Source organism: Orbicella franksi, chromosome 6 (assembly GCF_964199315.1).
Source record: "Orbicella franksi chromosome 6, jaOrbFran1.1, whole genome shotgun sequence".
NCBI lineage: Eukaryota > Metazoa > Cnidaria > Anthozoa > Scleractinia > Merulinidae > Orbicella > Orbicella franksi.
Window position 1 is genome coordinate 1,393,189 of NC_138150.1, and position 19,664 is coordinate 1,412,852.

General features: G+C 39.1%; 2 protein-coding genes across 5 annotated transcripts; one reads left to right on the forward strand and one right to left on the reverse strand.

The window, feature by feature from the left end:
• The first annotated feature begins 1,879 nt into the window (after positions 1-1,879).
• On the forward strand, positions 1,880-7,848 carry LOC145489165 (uncharacterized). The gene is made up of 2 exons (XM_081468094.1): positions 1,880-5,123; positions 6,234-7,848. The coding sequence occupies exons 1-2, from the start codon at positions 2,340-2,342 to the stop codon at positions 6,726-6,728; spliced, it is 3,279 nt and encodes a 1,092-aa protein (XP_081324220.1). The 5' UTR covers positions 1,880-2,339; the 3' UTR covers positions 6,729-7,848.
• Positions 7,849-7,944: 96 nt separating this feature from the next.
• On the reverse strand, positions 7,945-18,954 carry LOC145489171 (uncharacterized). 4 transcript variants are annotated; one of them, XM_081468102.1, is made up of 11 exons: positions 18,508-18,954; positions 18,207-18,311; positions 16,515-16,574; positions 16,073-16,132; positions 15,875-15,934; positions 15,357-15,404; positions 13,044-13,418; positions 11,449-11,823; positions 10,936-11,075; positions 10,157-10,358; positions 7,945-9,669 (listed from the first exon to the last, which is right to left on the reverse strand). In XM_081468102.1, exons 2-10 carry the CDS (start codon positions 18,271-18,273, stop codon positions 10,182-10,184), a joined length of 1,362 nt encoding a protein of 453 aa, XP_081324228.1. In that variant the 5' UTR covers positions 18,274-18,311; positions 18,508-18,954; the 3' UTR covers positions 7,945-9,669; positions 10,157-10,181. The 4 variants fall into 4 exon arrangements, with proteins under 4 accessions (XP_081324228.1, XP_081324230.1, XP_081324229.1 ...); XM_081468104.1 differs by lacking the exon at positions 16,515-16,574 and having other exon boundaries at positions 18,508-18,951; XM_081468103.1 differs by lacking the exon at positions 16,073-16,132 and having other exon boundaries at positions 18,508-18,950.
• Positions 18,955-19,664: the final 710 nt, after the last annotated feature.

Sequence of the window (19,664 nt, forward strand, 5' to 3'; positions counted from 1 at the left end):
AAAAAATCTCGATATCTTTCGCCATTTGAACAGAAGGACGACAAATCCATGCCATGAGCTCCAATGCATGCATGAGTTCTCCTGTTTGAATTGCACTGGATAAACCTTCAGTTCAAAGCAACTCTATTGGTTCTTAATTAGAATTGCGATTGTTTTTCCTTTCAAAATGAGTCAAAGTTCATCAGCTGGTAATTGTTTACGCATATTTTAGAGTTGCTGCCTGAATCATGCTAGGTTGGATGAAAAGTTCAGAATTATTACTTTCTGACAAACACGTATGTGGACGCCGTATCCGTAGTAATATAATAATTTGAGAGTTAATATTTCCTCCTTGTTACACTTTTATTTAGCTTGATGCCTCTGCTAGCAAGCTTAAGTGCTCCATCAGGTTTTCGAGCCTTCATTTGTTTTCCGGCCATGTATTAATTTGTCTTTGAAGCCCGCATATCAGGTTTGCTCGTGCAATACTGCCCACTAAAAGGTTATCTATTCTCCAGCCCATGCCAGTTCGTGCGACAGGTGTATAGCAGACAATGTCATCATTGGCGTCAAAGCTGGGAAAACTGTCAATTATTTATTGAGCGATTTAGCGAGCGATGTTATTAATTTTACCTGAGTATAGTGTTGCAGAAGCTGGCGGAAGGTCTTTTCACGGGCGAAGAACGATAGAAATTTCTGACTTTGGCAACATTTGATGGCGTTTCCTTGGATTTTCCCAGCGATTGTGTTGGGGATTATCGCCTTAGTTTTGGGTAAGTCTTTCTTTTGTCGTTATCATTTCGATAACTGTGAGATTTTGTTTTAATTCTTCACTGTTGAATAGAATCAACCTAAAGGTTGGCTCTTGAAATATTCCGCTGATCATGCTTCAAAACGTTTTTAACTAGTTTTGATCGGTACGTATTTTTCTGGTTAAACAATATTCGTTTCAATTTTCTTCTTTGCCAGTAAAACAATTCTGTCATTAATGTGCTGAATATAGTAAATATTCTTACCAAATATAAATTTTAATCGTGCATTTAATAAAAATGCAGTTTAAAACACGACGTTTATTTACGGGAAATGGTGCGAATTAAAAGGAAAAAAATATATATGGGGCTATAAATATATTGAAATCTTGTGGGCAAATGTCAGGTTCGACATGTAGAACTGTTTGCTTTGTTAATGCATGCTCGGCTGCTATTTGTTTGTTTTAGATCAAGTTTCCGTTCTGTTTCCATAAAAATTTATCAGTTTGCTAGACCCTCAAACCCGCTCTGCCGCTCTCTACAAAGTTAATTTGTGAATAAGTGAATATAGGCATGTAAATTTTGATTTTTCTTACAAAAATTTACATTAACTTTTGCGAATTTTCTCCAGTAATAAACATGATTTCAAACAATTTAGTCAGTTTAATCGAAACATTTTTGTAAACTTTTAAAAATACGAAAACTGAATAATTCTGTTAGCATATGTTATACTAGTAAATATTGAAAAAGAGCGTTTCACAGGGTCTAGCTTAACAACATGATAGGACCTGCCGTTACTACTCACAGACAAATCGAAACTAAAGATATCAGTTTCCCTTAGTGCTAAACAACATCCTAGTTTTGTATAAGGTTCAGTTCGCAACATATCATTGAAGATTATATATTTAAATTTATCACTTCGTAGTTGCAGCAGTTGTGAAAATATGTACAAGTATTGAAAAGCGATCGACTTTCGCAGCAGACTTGCTTAGAAAAGATGGAATAAATTTACGTTACACTGAAAACTAAAGTAAAACAAGACATCTCCTCTGAAATAAACGAAGAAAAAAGATTAGATGGACATGCAGTACAGCTAAACGTTTTTTTTTTTCACTTCCACTTGGAGTTTATGAAACATGGGTCATCGGTACAGATTAAGTAAAATGCAAAATTCAAGAAGTTAATATTTCTTATATAAATGGGTAAAATAGAAAAGCTGCCTGTAACTATCCGTGCAAAGCACCTGTATGTTTTTGCCTAGACTCTTTAATACCGAGCCTTAATACCGACAGCCGTGAGAGGGACAGAACTAAGCTGAGTGTCCGTATGGGTATGTCTAGCTCTGTGTTATGGATCTAGAGATTGTGTGCCGTATTCTGGTCTCTCCTGGAGCGAGTGAACTGTCCTCATTTCTGTATTATAGAGGTATCCTATAACAAGGATGGCGGTACGGTCAATTGAAGTCATTGGTGCACTCGCAGCCTGACAGTTGACTTCGTGTTATGTCGCTGAGCATAACACGAACCAACCTTGCTTTGAACCAACCAAAAACAGTAAACCTGAAAAGCAGACAAACCCAGATGTGTACCGTCACTGATTAAACAATGTGAAATGCGAAATTGTGCAAGACGTGTTCTAGCTATATGTCTGAGGGTGTTCAAAGACCGGCAGGGAAGTTTACCAAAATGTTCCTTTATATACCCACCGCCAAACGACAAAATTAAATTTCAATATCTATGCTGTGGAGTATTCAAACCCGAATTGTTCTCATTTTGTCTAAAATTCATAGGAATAAATGGACGTTCTTCCCTTACTGACTACAAACAAACTACTGTGGAGCCATCCCTTCAAACGTCCACCAAACCACCTTCAACAATCACCTCTACTATTAACACTGGTCTGCATACTCATCAAGTTACGGAATATGACGCGTCTAATATCAGTGTTGCAAATTCTTCAGTCGCAAGTTTGGTCCAATCTGCATCACTCATCAGAATGATATCTCATTCTTCAAAATTAGTTTTGAGTCAGTATAACTCTCGAGGCTCAAACACGATGGCATCGAGGCAAGAAGACAGATCGAGCTCCGAGATGTATGTCACCGTAGCAGCAACTGATGGATCAGCGGGGGGATCTAAAACACAAACAGCAAGACACAGCTTCACCAATGGTAATAGCTTACGAACAACGATAACACATGGAAGCTTGACAAAGACAATACTCCCATCTTTCTCTACCAAAAGAAGTAAGGAATCCTTTTCTGTGACACCCATGGTTGGACAATCATCTACTTTTCCACTACCAAGTGGAGGAAATGGATCGTTCGACGTATCCGCGCTTCCAAGCTCTACAATAGGTAGTGAATCTTTACAAACCTATCCAAGGACAGTTGCTTTCTCTATGTCGGTAACGACTAGTACACCAAAAACTCAACTCAATACCAGTTACAATATGTCAGCTGCGTCAGAAACACTCAACTTGGCACAGACGTTGAAACTGTCTACAAGAAGGAGTTTGGTAACTTCCCATGGTAACACAACTACATCATTTGCCCTGAGCATAACATCATTGACACACACGAACAACTCTTCAGGTGTGCTGTCTGTTATCCATCCCACAACAGGTAGTGTTGCAACTGTTAGCACTATTGGATCGTCATTACCACCAGTCTCTTTCATACCCGCCATCCCTTACTCTGTGACCAAAACATCCTTGATTTCTAAGATGTACCAAACTATAGATGTTCTTTCACATGTCTCAGTATCCTCTAATAACATTTCTTTGCCTAACATTCTCAGCAAAACCGCTGTGTTGGAACGTACCCCGTACAGTGGTTCCGATAAGCTGTTAACAACAGTTTTCTCAGAGGTTCATGCCACAAGAGTGAGTAATCCAGTGATCACTTCGTTTCAGACGATCACAGCAAAGAGCATTTTAGCTGAAGCCAATACCTCAAGTAAGCTATTTTTATCTAGCAGTGCTTCAGGGAGCCTAGTAACCTCTACTTATCAAACAGAGAAGAATATTATTTCCGGTTCTCCAACAGTCAGTATGGAATATTCATCAAGAATGATTAAAGACTCTGCAAGTGAAGTGTCTATTAAAGACGCATCAGAAAAATTGACAAGTACTCAACATCTCTCTGCAACAATAACTTCTGCATTTTCATCAACGATAAAAGAAGCCATGGTACGGAACAATACCTCAAACATAAGAATCCTTGACTCGAGCCTTGATACTTTCGCACCCAGGAGTATTTCAAACATCAAATCTACCATGTTTCAGATCTCATTTAGTTTGTCCACATATCCTTTTGCTCCTTCACTCACAGCTGAATCACTATTTTCTGTCAAAGCGTCCAACACAAGTACTTCACTTACGGCATCACAAGCAGGAAGTGGTAGCCGATTGCAGTCTCTAACGTCGGCGCATGCATCGTCTTCTTCACCCTTCATTGTAGATCCCGGTGTTTCCGAAACGTCTGTACTAGTACTAACAACGCAAAAGCCATCAAAAGGTGTGTCAGTCACCATGCATGACAAACCATCGATCTATGCTTCCGTAATAACAGTATCCAGTCCCTCCACTGGTACAAACTTGAGTTCCGCAGTAAAGTTCCCTTCGACAAGCGATACCAAACAACAGCGAACATCTAGTATTTTCGTCTTTGCAATTAGCTCGCATGCCATCAGACCGACAGAACTTCCTTTTGGATCAATAAGCACAAATACTCTTCCTGGTAACTCTATTTGGACTTCATTTTCGAAAACCAAAGAAACCCTGGACAGCATTCAAACACAAAGTTCGCCTTCTCAAGAAACACCACCATTCACTGGCAGAATCACCTCTAGCATCGGCCTTGAGTCGACAAAAACTTTTGGAACTGCAACAACTGCACTTGTAGCTACTGTCAGTGTCTCGACACAAGCAGGACCACCAGCTGTGAGTCCAAAGCAGTTTGACGTTACCATGGTATTGCAAATGACTTGGGAGTCGCACTACGAGTATTCGTATACTCCAGAATTCCAAGCTCTTGCGTCTAAAGTTAAAACACAAGTTACTGCAGTGTTGATAACACTCGACGGCTTTCTTTCCCTGAACGTTTTACGCTTCTGGAAGAGTAGCGTTGGTGTTGATCTTGTTGTGTTTATGAAAAAAAGCACCGAAGCGAGCGAGAATACCGTAGAAAGAACGCTCGTAGAGGCGAATAATAGAGGTGTTCTGGATTTGCCTCTAACAAGCATTCAAGTCCAGGAAAGAGAAACGACAACGAGAACCACCCTACCCGCAACACAGTCTACAAATGAAGACAAATCAATTGAGCGATGGATAATTATCCTCATTGTTGCTGGTATCCTGGTATTCTTGATGTCGCTGATAATTTGCTCTTTGTTGGTAAGTAAGCTATAATAGTCTATACTGCATGTTTTTCAGCTTTACTCCAATAACTCAGATATTTCCATTAAAGGTATAACGACAACAGTCTCGTTTTATTGCAAGTCGAAGTTATGTCTTGGTTATTTTGCTGCATTTAAAAAGAAGGAAGGATAACGCACATGTACATGTTCGTGTGTCAGCAGCGAGTACATGGAAATAAGTTTCATTGAACCCCCAGGCTAGAGAAACTGATTAGTAGTTTGAAAACCGATAAGTGGCTTTCAGGTTTGAAAACGAGCTAATGATGGAAAAAAAAAAAACATAATGGGGGTTTTAGACTACAGGTTCTTATTAAGCAAGTTCCTGTAGAAGTGTTCACTGCATGTGGTTTCGTTTTGAAGCACCTGGCTATCCCCTCCCTGTATTTCCCATCTCAGTGGACAGAGTATTTTTCCTTTGTAAATTTTACACTGCACTGTAACATGTCGCAATGCTTTGTTCTGTGCATAGCATGCCATATCATGTCGTGCTACCTAGTAAAGGCTGGTTTTCACTAGTGACGGAGTTGTAGTCGGAGTCGTAATCAGAAGCGTAGAGCGACCTAGTGAAAATCAAACCGACGGAGTCAGAAGCTGAACACCGCATCCGCTTATGACTCCGTCGCTTACGATCTGGTAAAAATTGCATTGTCGGAGTCGCAAGCAGAAGCAGAAAAATAAACCACAATGTTCGATTCCAGGCCTTGTAATTGGTTGGTTCTTCCGTTTCTGCTTCCGACTCCGACAATCTAGTTTCACTGGATCGTAAGCGACGGACTCTTAAACGGAATCGGAAGAAATGGAAACGTTCTGATTCTTCCGACTCCGATTCCGTCGAGCTTATGACTCCGCTTACGACTCTGATTTTCGATTTTCACCAGGTCATAAGCGCTCTTATGACTCCGATTACGATTCCGACTATAACTCCGTTGCTGGTGAAAAGTGGGGTGGAGAGCGATTGAGTGAGCGCGCCAACGAGGGGGGCTATTACATTGACGCACTTCCATAAGACAGTCATGAGAAAGGTTACTCGGTTTCGATCGGCAGTTAAGTTAGTTCTTACCAAAAGTTCGCTTTGAATGTTATTTAGGTAAAATTGACCAATCAAAGGGGTGGATTGCGTAGAAGGAGCAAGTACCAGGTTTCGGAAGCCAACAGTTACCTCAGCTATCTGTACACTGACTGCCCACACTCAGAATCAAAACCTGTGATATTAAGGATGGAAGAAAGAAGAAGTGATCTCAAAGACGATTCATCTGCTGCAAGTGCATACGGAACTGTGCACAGCAGCAGCAGTAGAGAGGAAAGCATGTCCCACAAGGATGACAGCATCCCGCCTATTGACTACACTAACAGTGACTATGAGAGGATAACCAACGACCCCGCAACCTTAAGCACTGTGACATTAGGCAAGGAGGAAAGAGTTAAGGAGCTCCAAGAAGACCCCATAAATATTACGCCATACACCTCCACTGGCAGTGACAGCAGACAACTTCTTTCGCACAAAGAAGTCCAGGCAAAAATTTCAACTGACGAAGAATGGGTCCACCAGAATCATGGGTTCAAAGATGAAGAAACATTTTAACAAAGAAAACAACAAACATCTGGTGAATGCGCGTACTTTGATTGACGCTGTCTACTTACGCAGAGCTGGACTTCCTGACACGAAAGACACTTTTAAAATCACAAAATACCTGCGTTTCTTCTTTTATAACTGAGCAGGCAAGTTGGCAAATATACAGGACTTACGATCCAAGTTATAGTTTAAAAATGGACGAGTAACCAGCTGGATAAGACATATTTAAAATTTAAAAAAACGTTCTATGGTTGAAATAGTTTAAAATTACGAGCTTTCGATTCTCAGTCTGCAATCTTTGACAAATAGTGAATAATTCTTTTATTCAGTATTTGTCAAAAAGATCGTAATTTTAAACTATTTTAACCAGAGAACGTTTTTTAAATTTTAAATACAAATTATAGGTATAAGCAATTTAAGAGTCATAATGTGAATAGTTCTGAAACCCGAGACGATAGAATTATGATAAAACTTGCTAAGAGACCTGGTTACTTGTACCTTATGATGAGCCCTCCACAGTAAACCAGTCCATGTCCACCCTTTTTGAAATAGACTGCTGAAAGTGTTAGTAATATCTTCTGTTAAGTGTCTCAGTTCATGTACTGTACTTTATTGAGTACGTGACGATGGCATTACTACAATTACATCTACCTCGAGTATTCCGGTTATTCGGAAACTTTCTATATGAGTACAAAACGACAAAGGTTTCACTTTAGGTTAACAGTGATTTAGTAAACCTTTAACCAACCCGACTAAAGTAGGCCCCTACGCACTGGAAATACAACCTGTGATTCCGGTCGAAGCTTCAAAGTACAGGTGAAAAACATCTAGTTCGTTTAGCTTTACAAAGTACACAGTGAAGTCTTTGAATCGCTCATCATTTAAAAACTGGTAATCTCTGTCCATAAACAAGACAAACCTAGAAAAACACCTTACTGTATTTACAGTTTACACCTCTGTGACCATAGTTAATAGATGGAAACTGGCAGAGTTCTTTGTTGTATGTTTTTGTTGTCTATTTTTGGGGGTCGACCCTGCACAAAACCTGGAAAATTACAAAAGGTGGTTATGGGTGTCCATACAACTAACCAATAGAGGCATTGCGATGATATAATTCATGCATAGTCTATGAGCATAAAACAAAAGATGTGCAGGGTCAAGGACCTTCCAACATACATCTTAGCTTATTTATTTGCTTCTTGATGTTTAACGGGCTTCTTAATCATTTCCTCTTTTAACTATGACCTTACCTTACAGCTACAAAATTGAAATACATAATTACCATCTCAGAGTAAACCAGCATATAAACTTTCATAGCATTTGGTGGTCACTTATCCCCCGGGGAACTGGCAGCACAACAGCTTCGTTAGAAAAACCTAATTCTATAAATCTGCTTGAAATAATATAACTGCCTTGATAAGCCTGGTTGCTTACAGAAATATAGATAACTGAATCCGTGAGAAGGCACCATTAATCTATAAGCAATCTGTATTCATTTATATTATACTTTAGGTCTCATATTTTGTTGGTTTATTCTTGTAACTAGTTACATACATAACCCGTGATCACATTGTAATTTGTAGTTGCGGAAACAAATATTTGGACTAGCTATTATTACCAGATAAGGGGAAATCAGCTTTGGTAGTAACCAGGCCTTACAACTACACTGAAAACAAATTATGTCTGCCTAATATAATTATGTATCAAGGTTTTTTTATCCAATAAAGCAGTATCATTAATAATAAAGTCTGATATAAAATTTCTATATAAAATAGTTGCCATATCTCTTACGAATTCATACAATAGTTGTTATCAATTTAGTTCGTAATCACTTTTGAAAAACTTCATTATCGGAAAAATCAGTTTAAGGGAATAGTACACCAAACGGCTAGTACTATCTCCAAAACCCAATAAACTACAAGTGTATACAGTCCAACCTCCAGTTGCGACCACCTTTCCTCAGCGACCAGTTTTCCAAAATACCAAAAGTTTCCAAGTCAAATCACCATATTTGGAACCTCTTGTAAGCGACCGCCTCTCGTAAGCGACAGCGACCGCTTTTAGAACTAAAAGTTTGAAATTTTCCTTTGTTTTTTACCTCCCGTTAGCGACCGCAGGACAGATAATGGAGCGAAAGATGGGTAATAAGGTGTTGTAACATTATCGTATTCCTGGCTAGTACAAGAAACAGAAATGCCTCAATGGGAAGAACCGGATTTTTTCTCAAAATTACATGAATAAAAACACTGCATCTGGCAGTTATCATATTTTAATGAGGAAAAACTTCGACCCATTTTGGTCTAAGCTCTCCTAAGCGACCACCTAGGCTTGATATTTTGGGTGGAGGTTCGACTGTATTTACATTTAATTTTTCTATCTGCATCGAAGCTGTACCGAATCTGTGAAACTGTTTACTACTCTTCAATCCACCAATCTTTACCATTTCTCAATATATCGAAGAATGTACAAAGTGGCACTGATACTTAAAAACGAGGCCCTAAAAAGAATGCATAGAGAATCTTAATGTGGATATTGGGGGTTAAAATAATAAAAATCGATAATGAAAAAAGAAAAAACAATTGATAGCGACTCAAGCTAAGGAGGCGAAGGAGCAACTTAAGCACAATCAAAAGCATGGGAGAATTTGTTTTTACAAGGAAAATGGGAGTGCAAGCATAACGCAAGCACAGGGAAATAAAACTATTTTGATGCTTTTGCTAAGCTTACGTCGAGCCCGTTTTCACGGTGAAACAATGGCTTTTGCTACTTGGTCTCTTGCTACTTGGTCTTTTGCTACTTGGTCTTGCTTGTGTCTCTAATGAAAATCATGTTTGCAAAATTCTACTCTAAATATATCACGCTAGAGTCATCTACTCTGTCTTTTCAAGTTTGTTTTTTGACTCCACTTTGTAAGCGTCCTTCTTAACTCGTTCCTCGTCTGTGCTGTGACCTAACAATGACAGAGGATAACAAAAGTGAAATCTCCTTGAATGTCCAACACTTTATTTCAAACAACATAACGCTTTGCCACGACGGCAAAGGCAACGAGAACGTCACGAAACAATAGGTTTAATGAGTAAAACAATAGCTGTGCACGTGCGTTATAAGTCTTTGTACATTTCATTGCCGTCCTCGTTGATTACGTTCTGCGTATTTTAATGTTTTGTAAAATTATTTGGAATTGAACGCTGGCATAACATATTTAGCTTGAGCAAGTTCCGAGACCAATAGACGCTGTCAACAGATCTAGGCAACTGCGAAATTTGAACTGAGGTAAAATAGAAATTCATTTTTTACTACTTGTTGTTTTTACTACTTGTTGTCCGCGGTCGTCATTGCTTAAGTCCTCTAATAACATCAAAGAAGACTCTTTCCCTTCAATGGGATTGTCAATTCGTGCATTCGCGTGCAAATTATAAATCAAAATATCTGCTCACCCCAAATGTAACCAAAGCATAAGCTTCAAGTTCGCTTGTCATTGACAGGTCTGCTCAAAACGCCGTTTGTAGGTTTTACTTCTGAAGCACGCAGATTTCGTTCCCACATGAGAAGGTCGTCACTGCTTCGCGTCCACCCAGAATCGTTGATCATCATGTGCTCAGGAAAGCGAGTTTTCTTCTTAAGTTTCGCGTATTTACACTGAAAAGTTAAAATAAATTAATAAATTAAATAAATTAAATAAATTACAACATTTAGACAGGAAGCCTCATCAGCCTGGGTGGGTCCTCTATCCTGGTCCAATTGGAATTTGGAGATGTTTGGTTTTTTTTTTTACGGAGGGAGGAAAACCGGAGTGCCCGGACAAAAACCCTCGGAGCTGAAGGTGAGAACCAACGACAAACGCAACCCACATTGGTGGGAGGCGAGCGCTCTCACCACTGCGCCAACCCTGCTCCCCAAAATGAAAGCAGTTAATAAGCTTACCAATGCGTTTGTTTGTAAATATTTGAATCTCAGTTCTTATCTTCAGTTTTTAACTAAGGAATCCACACAGAAAAAAATACTTGGCTGATACGAGAGCGAAAACGTTTCCCCTCTAAAAAATAAATGGAATAAATGAATTTCTCTTTTGGAGTTTCACGCCAGTGCGGCAGCGAAAGGTCAAGTTAATTAATGTGACTAAAATTGTCCCAGCATTCCTAGTGTCAAAGCTCAAACGGAGGAACGTATTGAACGGCCGGTAATACAAAACGTTAAATGACCGGTAAATACTTACACAGACGCAGATCAGAGCAATAAGAAGGATGAGAATAAGAGCCACGGCAACCACAACAATAATGAATGTTCCCAAAGGTGTGGCCAGGTCGATGGCTTTGTCCCAAATTTCGGTTGCCACTGGAGTCGTTGAAGGGGTTTCTGAAATAGAAAAAAATACACCGTGATCAGCATCTTTCTAAGTTGTAACGCTTATCGTTCTTTTTACCTGAAGGACTTTTTTTAAACAAAAACAGCGGAGTAGAGAGCTAAGACTGGGGAGGGGTTGAGAAATTGACATGGGAGGGAGGGGTCAGTTCTCAATTTTGTCTCAAGTGGAGGTGTATCTGGCACTGAGGCCTAAAAATGCAACTGCCTCCACCCAAGTAGCTTCTCAGTCTGACGTTCAATAATGAATCGTACCAGAAAGAAAAAGAATCGCACATCTGATGGCGGTAACAGATTTTGATTAAAAGCAAACGAGAAAATTAAAATGTAAGAATAGTACTAAAGCCAACTTGGACGCTATTGATACCTGTAACAGTAGCCGTTGGAGACGGAGTACTTGAAGTAGATGGCTGATCAGTTGAATTGACGCTGACCTTTCCAAGAATAGTGTAACCCAGGGTTGTTCTATTACCACGACTAAGAGCCTGAACTATAATATCCACTGTCGCATCCGACGATTTCCGTACCACGATATCAAAATCCACTACCACGCTTCCTTTTGCTAGACGTTTAACCTCAACACGTTCAAAACCATCGAGTTCCGTATTTAGGAATCCTCCTACACTTCGACTAAAATTGCTTGCAAATATTTTGAAATCTGTTGAACTGGAGTCGTTGAAACCAGCTTTATACGTTTCGTTCACTGTCATTCTTGCTTGGAATTTCTTTGTAGTCGATGCTCCTAAAAGAATGATAACAGACATCATAACGTTCAAGATCACCCCCTCTTTTTATTTATACCATGCCTTAGAAAATACAGCCAATCAGAATACAGGAAAGCCGTGGTATATTCGACGGTATTACACCTAACCTTCCCATCGTGCGCATTTGTCCTACAGATTGTGTTAGCCACTGCATTTTCTGTGGCATGGTATAAAATAGTTATGCAGTGCAACGCTCTTTTTTATGAGGTATTCCATGGAATTGACACCTTAATTTATAAGATACCCCGATTTTCACGCACGGGTACGGCTAGCGCAATTTTGAATTCATTAAAGATCACGTGATCGCGTCCTTCCCGTAAGAGCTACACGTTTTCCCGGGGTAATAGAGAGGTTAAGCATGACGTTTACGGCAAACGGCAAACGGCAAAAATGAAACTTTTGCCGTCTCTCTTCAGCTGTGTGTACAGTAGAGTGGAATTATTTGTATTTGCAGTGAATAGTAGGAGACGTCATTCCATTTTTGTGAGCTTTATTTACGGATTAGAAGAAAAGAACTCAAAATCAGAAGTTGTCTTTGCCGTTTGCCGTCTGCCGTCTGCCGTCTGCCGTTAACGTCATGCTTAACCTCTCTAATATCTCACTTGTCACTTGTATTTTCTTGGAATACAGTACACACCAGGCTTCAGTCGAGTGTGTATACCAAGAAAATACAAGTGACTCGTGGGATACTCCATGCTACCCCACTCGAAAACGTTGCATAACTCGTGTACATTGTGTCATCTATGTTATTTTTGGAGTCTACAGATAAATTTGGATGCATATGAGATCCACCATTATGTGTAAAGCGTGGTTACTTAGCCACTAGGGAAGTGTTAACATGCGTCGTGTATTGAACTTGCCTCTAAGTTGTAACGCTTATCGTTCTTTTTACCTGAAGGACTTTTTTTAAACAAAAACAGCGGAGTAGAGAGCTAAGGTTGGGGAGGGGTTGAGAAATTGACACGGGAGGGAGGGGTCAGTTTTCAATTTTGTCTCAAGTGGAGGTGTATCTGGCACTGAGGCCTAAAAATGCAACTGCCTCCACCCAGGTAACTTCTCAGTCTGACGTTCAATAATGAATCGTACCAGAAAGAAAAAGAATCGCACATCTGATGGCGGTAACAGATTTTGATTAAAAGCAAACGAGAAAATTAAAATGTAAGAATAGTACTAAAGCCAACTTGGACGCTATTGATACCTGTAACAGTAGCCGTTGGAGACGGAGTACTTGAAGTAGATGGCTGATCAGTTGAATTGACGCTGACCTTTCCAAGAATAGTGTAACCCAGGGTTGTTCCATTACCACGGTTAAGAGCCTGAACTATAATATCCACTGTCGCATTCGACGATTTCCGTACCACGATATCAAAATCCACTACCACGCTTCCTTTTGCTAGACGTTTAACCTCAACACGTTCAAAACCATCGAGTTCCGTATTTAGGAATCCTCCTACACTTCGACTAAAATTGCTTGCAAATATTTTGAAATCTGTTGAACTGGAGTCGTTGAAACCAGCTTTATACGTTTCGTTCACTGTCATTCTTGCTTGGAATTTCTTTGTAGTCGATGCTCCTAAAAGAATGATAACAGACATCATAACACTCAAGATCACCCCCTCGTTTTATTTATACCATGCCTTAGAAAATACAGCCAATCAGAATACAGGAAAGCCGTTGTATATTCGACGGTATTACACCTAACCTTCCCATCGTGCGCATTTGTCCTACAGATTGTGTTAGCCACTGCATTTTCTGTGGCATGGTATAAAATAGTTATGCAGTGCAACGCTCTTTTTTATGAGGTATTCCATGGAATTGACACCTTAATTTATAAGATACCCCGATTTTCACGCACGGGTACGGCTAGCGCAATTTTGAATTCATTAAACGATCACGTGATCGCGTCCTTCCCGTAAGAGCTACACGTTTTCCCGGGGTAATAGAGAGGTTAAGCATGACGTTTACGGCAAACGGCAAACGGCAAAAATGAAACTTTTGCCGTCTCTCTTCAGCTGTGTGTACAGTAGAGTGGAATTATTTGTATTTGCAATGAATAGTAGGAGACGTCATTCCATTTTTGTGAGCTTTATTTACGGATTAGAAGAAAAGAACTCAAAATCAGAAGTTGTCTTTGCCGTTTGCCGTCTGCCGTCTGCCGTCTGCCGTTAACGTCATGCTTAACCTCTCTAATATCTCACTTGTCACTTGTATTTTCTTGGAATACAGTACACACCAGCCTTCAGTCGAGTGTGTATACCAAGAAAATACAAGTGACTCGTGGGATACTCCATGGTACCCCACTCGAAAACGTTGCATAACTCGTGTACATTGTGTCATCGATGTTATTTTTGGAGTCTACAGATAAATTTGGATGCATATGAGATCCACCATTATGTGTAAAGCGTGGTTACTTAGCCACTAGGGAAGTGTTAACATGCGTCGTGTATTGAACTTGCTAATTACACACGAAAACGATTATAATGGTAGGGGAAGCACGAAATAATTGACAGTTAAAGTAACGGATGACCGATGAAACATTTGCAACGTTTAAAGAACATCTGGTGAAAATGTGACAATGATCGAAAAGACAAAAAAGGCAGAAGTTTTAAACCAACGAACGAAGTATACCGTAAAGTGAACAAACTTAACTGAATTTGTCATAATAACTAACACATAATTTATGTAATACAGTTGGAACCCGCCAATACGAGCTCGCTTATTTCACACTCCCCGTTATTTCGAACTCAAAACTATTTCCCTTGGATTCGCCCTTCAGTCATTTACTATCGGCTATTTCGAAGTCACGCTATTTCGAAGTATTTTCTGTTTCCCCTGAGAGCTCGAAATAGCGGGGTTCAACTGTAAAGCCTAGTTCACACTAGCGACATAACGACATAACGACATAAGGAAAAGATCAGTTTTATCTCTCTGTCGTTATGTTCATACTGTTTTGTTGCTAATATGTCATTAAGTCGGCATGTTCACACTACAAACATAACGTCCTTTTTTACGTGGAGATAACGTCCTTTTTATGTCGTTCGAGACGATGTCGTTCTGTCGCTAGTGTGAACCAGGCTTTACATATAACAAACAATTATTATGCATAGTGGCGTCCAAAGAAAATATGGCTTCGATGGGCAGTTTTCGGTCTCTATCTAAGGCCTGGTTCACACTAGCGACATGCCGACATAACGACATAATCGCTAATGTCGGTAATGTCAACATCGACAAAAAGAAATAAGCAAAGCATCAGCTTTTTCCTTAGGACGTTATGTTCGTGCTGTTATGTTGCTGTTATGACATTATGTCAGGATTTTCACACTGCAAACATAACGACATAACGTTCTTGTTGTGTCGTTATGTTGCTAGTGTAAAATAGGCTTAACTGTGAATGACAATACTCGGGATAGTGGCCGGCAAAACCTGTGTCGCTTTAACAAGACATCTTAGAAGGTTGTTTCACTTGCAATGTGCGGAACACACTGCCAACTAAAGCAAAATTCAAACTTACCAGGTGCTACTGAAGTTGAATGCGTAACATTAGCGCTTGAGCTTGGTGCTAAAGGTCAAAAAAATAATTATTAATAAATTCATATCACAATCAGTAAATACTTTAATTAATTCCAAATTTGTCTTCGCTTTGTATTTTCCTTTTTATTTTCACCCCGTGACTTTTCACGCTTGGTTTTTGATTTCGCTTTATTATCTTCATCTAGCACGTGCAAGAGCTGTACAAATTGTTTTTCAAATTGTTTCTAAAACTGTTTCTCAGTTTTGCTATCATTTTAGGTTTAGATGTTTTTACCACAAAGTTATCTGCTATTTATTTACTTCTCGTGGCATATCTGTAAAGAAGCTGGTGCAGGTTTTTTAAACTTAACCATATAGCTATGTATTGTATTGTCTTGTCTTGTCTTGTCTTGTCTTGTCTTGTCTTGTCTTGTCTTGTCTTGTCTTGTCTTGTCTTGTCTTACATTGCATTGCATTGCATTGCATTGCATTGCATTGTATTGTATTGTAAATACTTAATAGCTTGAATGCTGTTGGGATCTATGACTATCGCTGAGGCTGATGGACCTGGCTGAACGACTATATATTATGGTAAAAAAAGGAAATAATAATGTATGTTTTTTTTAAAGTCATGGAGCTCGCAGTTTTCCCTTAAGTTTAAGAGATGTCAATGTAGCCCAAGATACAATCGGGGATTCAACTGAGGAAAATACTTACTTGCTTGCGTGGAACCAGGAACCAGTACTGCAGTTACCGTTTGAACTGCTGACTGAACAGCTGTACATTATACAAAAAAGATAATAATAAGAAATATTTTTAAGTTACCACAGAGTTCTCAGTTTTCCTTTAATTCTAAAGGAGCTACGTCACGGTTTGCGCATCTTGAAAAGTTTAGCCTAAATGTTTCAAGTTCGTCGTTTGTAATCCGTGTAAATCTTCTCCATCCTTAACCATCCTCGTTCCTTTATGGCTTATTACTATCTTTTGGTGTTTTGCTATCTTAGTGAACTACTATTTTCAGATTTCCTTCAATGTAAAGGAAATTTTGTACGTGGCCAAAATAATGGCCAAAATAATGTGACCGAGTTCCTTTAGGAGATGTGAATGTAGCCCAAAAAACAATCACTGAGGGATTCAACAAATAAGGAACAATACTTACAAGTTGGAGTGGAACTGGAAGCGTTGACTACTGATGACACTGATGGACTTGGCTGAACAGCTAAATATTATATGAAAAGGTAACAATAAATAATTTTTTTACGTATACGGAACTTGCGGAACTAGAAACCAGTTGCCGATTTCATCGAATTCCGTCATTTTAACACCTCAACTTAACAGGACAAATTTGTTTGACCTCACTGATTCCTTGAAACCCAGAATTTTCCGTCATGTTTACTCAGTTCGCATATACTGTAGACTTGGCTGAAAAAAAAAACTGACTCTTCACAGATAATAATGAGCGTTTCTAACCACGTGTCAGATAGATTTGACCTTCAATCAGCAGAACCGGTCTTTTACAGGCCACGTTTGTACTTTGGAACCTTAAGGATAAAAACCAGGATTTAATCTTTGTTTTGAAATAATCTTCAATCCACTTCCCTCTTGAAACAATGATCCATAAAATAAACAGTTATTTCCTCAATACCGGCTCAACATGAAATCCGCAAAAATACGATTAAATATATTGAACCCCAAGGAAGCTATAATAAATAACGACAGTGACACAGTGAACCTTTTTCTCGACCATCGCAAAGCATTTTCAATCTCATTCAGCAAATACAATATAACTGCTCTGAACGTTATTATTTAATATCAGTTTCACCATATTAAGAACAAATACCGAGACATTGAAAAGTCCCGATAAAACTGCTGAACAAATCACTAAGACCCGCCATTTCAAAGCACATCACTTTTCTACACAGCATTGACTGCTATCGCGTAAACGGGAAAAAGCTTGCATCAAAATTGCATTGAAACTTATTGACAAAGGGATTCTTTCTTATAACATCCAATTTTTGACAGCATGGTCGTGTTTTCTTTACATCTTCTCCACTTCCCTAAATTTTGGGTAGTAGTTTTTTTTTGAACGGGGGAGGACTTTGAGTCCACCGCGTATTCCGTATTTTCCCTTCTCGTCTGACAACTCAGTTATGAGATATTGCGCCCCTTGTTTTGTTACGCAACAGTAGTTCACCAGACTAGCGCTAATGGAAAGAAAGTCAACATGAGATACGACCAAATGGCTGATTATTATTTCACGACACGATCTCCTTGTGATCTTATCTCATGGGAAAACCGATTGCTGAGTAACTTTCATAAATAATAAAAAAATAATTATCTTCCCATCAAAGACATTCTCCGAACCAGATTAACTGACTGGTGTATAGATAACAAGTTGCTGTATTTGTCTTCAATATGAAATAACAAAATTATTTCACGTACACTAATGCGATAGACACTCATTCCTACAAAATTCCAGGTTAGGAACAGATATAACATGGCATCAGTCAGCGAATAGAGCTGTAATAGTTCAATTGTTTCCTCGAGGAAACAAGTCATATCTACATAAAAGAGTTCATAATTTATGAAATTTACATACATGTCTGTGTTCAACAGTATTATTGCGTTACTTCCGGAGCTGAAATCATACTGAATTCAAAATAAACTCGTTTAGCGTTCGGTGATGATGTGATACCCCCCCAAAAAACATAAATTCACGCTGAGAATGGCTAATACCTAAGCTGAAATAAAACGCGCTTAGATAGTCAAAATAAGTCCAGGTTTCTTCTGAATACAATGTTCAAAGGCGCAGTGGACAGTTAAATTAATAGTTCTAATGACAAGTACTTACTCGTAGTCGAACTTGAAAGTACAAGAGATACGAGGAAACTGCACATAAACAGATGGATTCTGGCCATTGCTGAGTTGAAAATTCTCCACAGTTTATGGCTAGGCTCTAAGAAAAGATGTAGATAGTATGAGAATTAGTCGAGTTGATTCAGTTTTCTTGATGACAAATATGGTGGTAAGTCACTGCGCGAAGAATCGAATCAGCATACTAAGACAATGAATAATCTCGTATTTACCCGTCGGTGAAATATCAGTCGAATTGAGACGACACTGGAGTCAAAATATCAACAATAGAAACTTACCGTTTGCTTTCAGGAACAAGCACAAAATGGCCGCCTCGTGAAACGTCGCACAAACAACTACGCGTAATCTAGGCGACCGAGCGAATGAACAGGCGAAATTTGTGATAAATTATTTGAAATTCAATCCTAAGTTGTCAGACGGTACTGCAAGGAAGGATGGGCTGTGCGCAGCTGTTACTACTTGCTTGGGAAACTAATGCTGAGGTGATCTGAAAACAGCAAAATCCGAGAAAATAAGCTTGTTTACCCGTAAAATAAATTTCGCTCTAACGCAGAAGGCATTTGCCTATGTAAACAATAAGATGACAATCGGGTGGGTTTAGCATTAATAACTTTCACAGACAAAAGGAGGGACTTCAGTGGGATGTCTGTCACGATAAACATGACGTAATGCCACAAAATTGAATGTTTTTTTTAATTCATTCATGAGACAACGCTAATCTAAAAATAGATCCTTTATCAGTCTGTTCGTGTTCCGTGTCACAGCGCAACTATCTCTTCTTCAATATTTTTATTAAATGTTTATAGCAGGCTTTCCTCAAAGCTTTCTTTCTTCTTGTGAGCCCGCGACGAATTTTTGCTTTGTCCAGTTGTTGCAATGACGGTTAGAAAATAGTTTTTAGCGGTTTTTTTTTTTTAGCAATTTGCAATGGCCTCTTGCTATTTAGTAGAGCAGCACAGAACTCACGTGCATCGGCTAAAGCCCATCAGCTTGGCTACAGGAAGGAAAGGAAGATCAGATATTCTGCGAAATCTAACATTTTCCCCCACATAATCTTGTTATCCTGTTCTACAACCTTTCGGAAATTTCATCAGCTAGCAGATCAGAAAACACAAAATAGGTCGACCCTTTCATTTAACACCTAAACCCCCCGTATACTGATTTGTTGTTTTATTTGTTTGTGTTTCTTACTTCCCTGTTAGATTGATAACTTGACGGTGCGAAAAAGTAATTTATTAACTGCCGTGGCAAATTACTAATTACAATGCTCGCTTCAGTGGGTTCGCAATTTCCTCTATAGCCAGTTGAAGTCAGATGATAACTAAACCAAGTGATTGTTATAAATTGTCTCGATATCGCCTTGCCTATCCGGCTAACCGTCTGAAAAGCAAAAATTCACAGCCAGGAATGACAAAATTCCGCCCTCATAATCTGT

Coding starts and splice junctions, on each gene's coding strand:
- LOC145489165 (XM_081468094.1), top strand. CDS start 2,340: ATGCGAAATTGTGCAAGACGTGTTCTAGCTATATGTCTGAGGGTGTTC. Junction 5,124..6,233: donor TGATAATTTGCTCTTTGTTG/GTAAGTAAGCTA, acceptor AATGTTATTTAG/GTAAAATTGACCAATCAAAG.
- LOC145489171 (XM_081468102.1), bottom strand. CDS start 18,273: ATGGCCAGAATCCATCTGTTTATGTGCAGTTTCCTCGTATCTCTTGTA. Junction 16,575..18,206: donor ACTTTCAAGTTCGACTACGA/GTAAGTACTTGT, acceptor TATAATATTTAG/CTGTTCAGCCAAGTCCATCA. Junction 15,935..16,072: donor TCCTGGTTCCACGCAAGCAA/GTAAGTATTTTC, acceptor CATAATATATAG/TCGTTCAGCCAGGTCCATCA.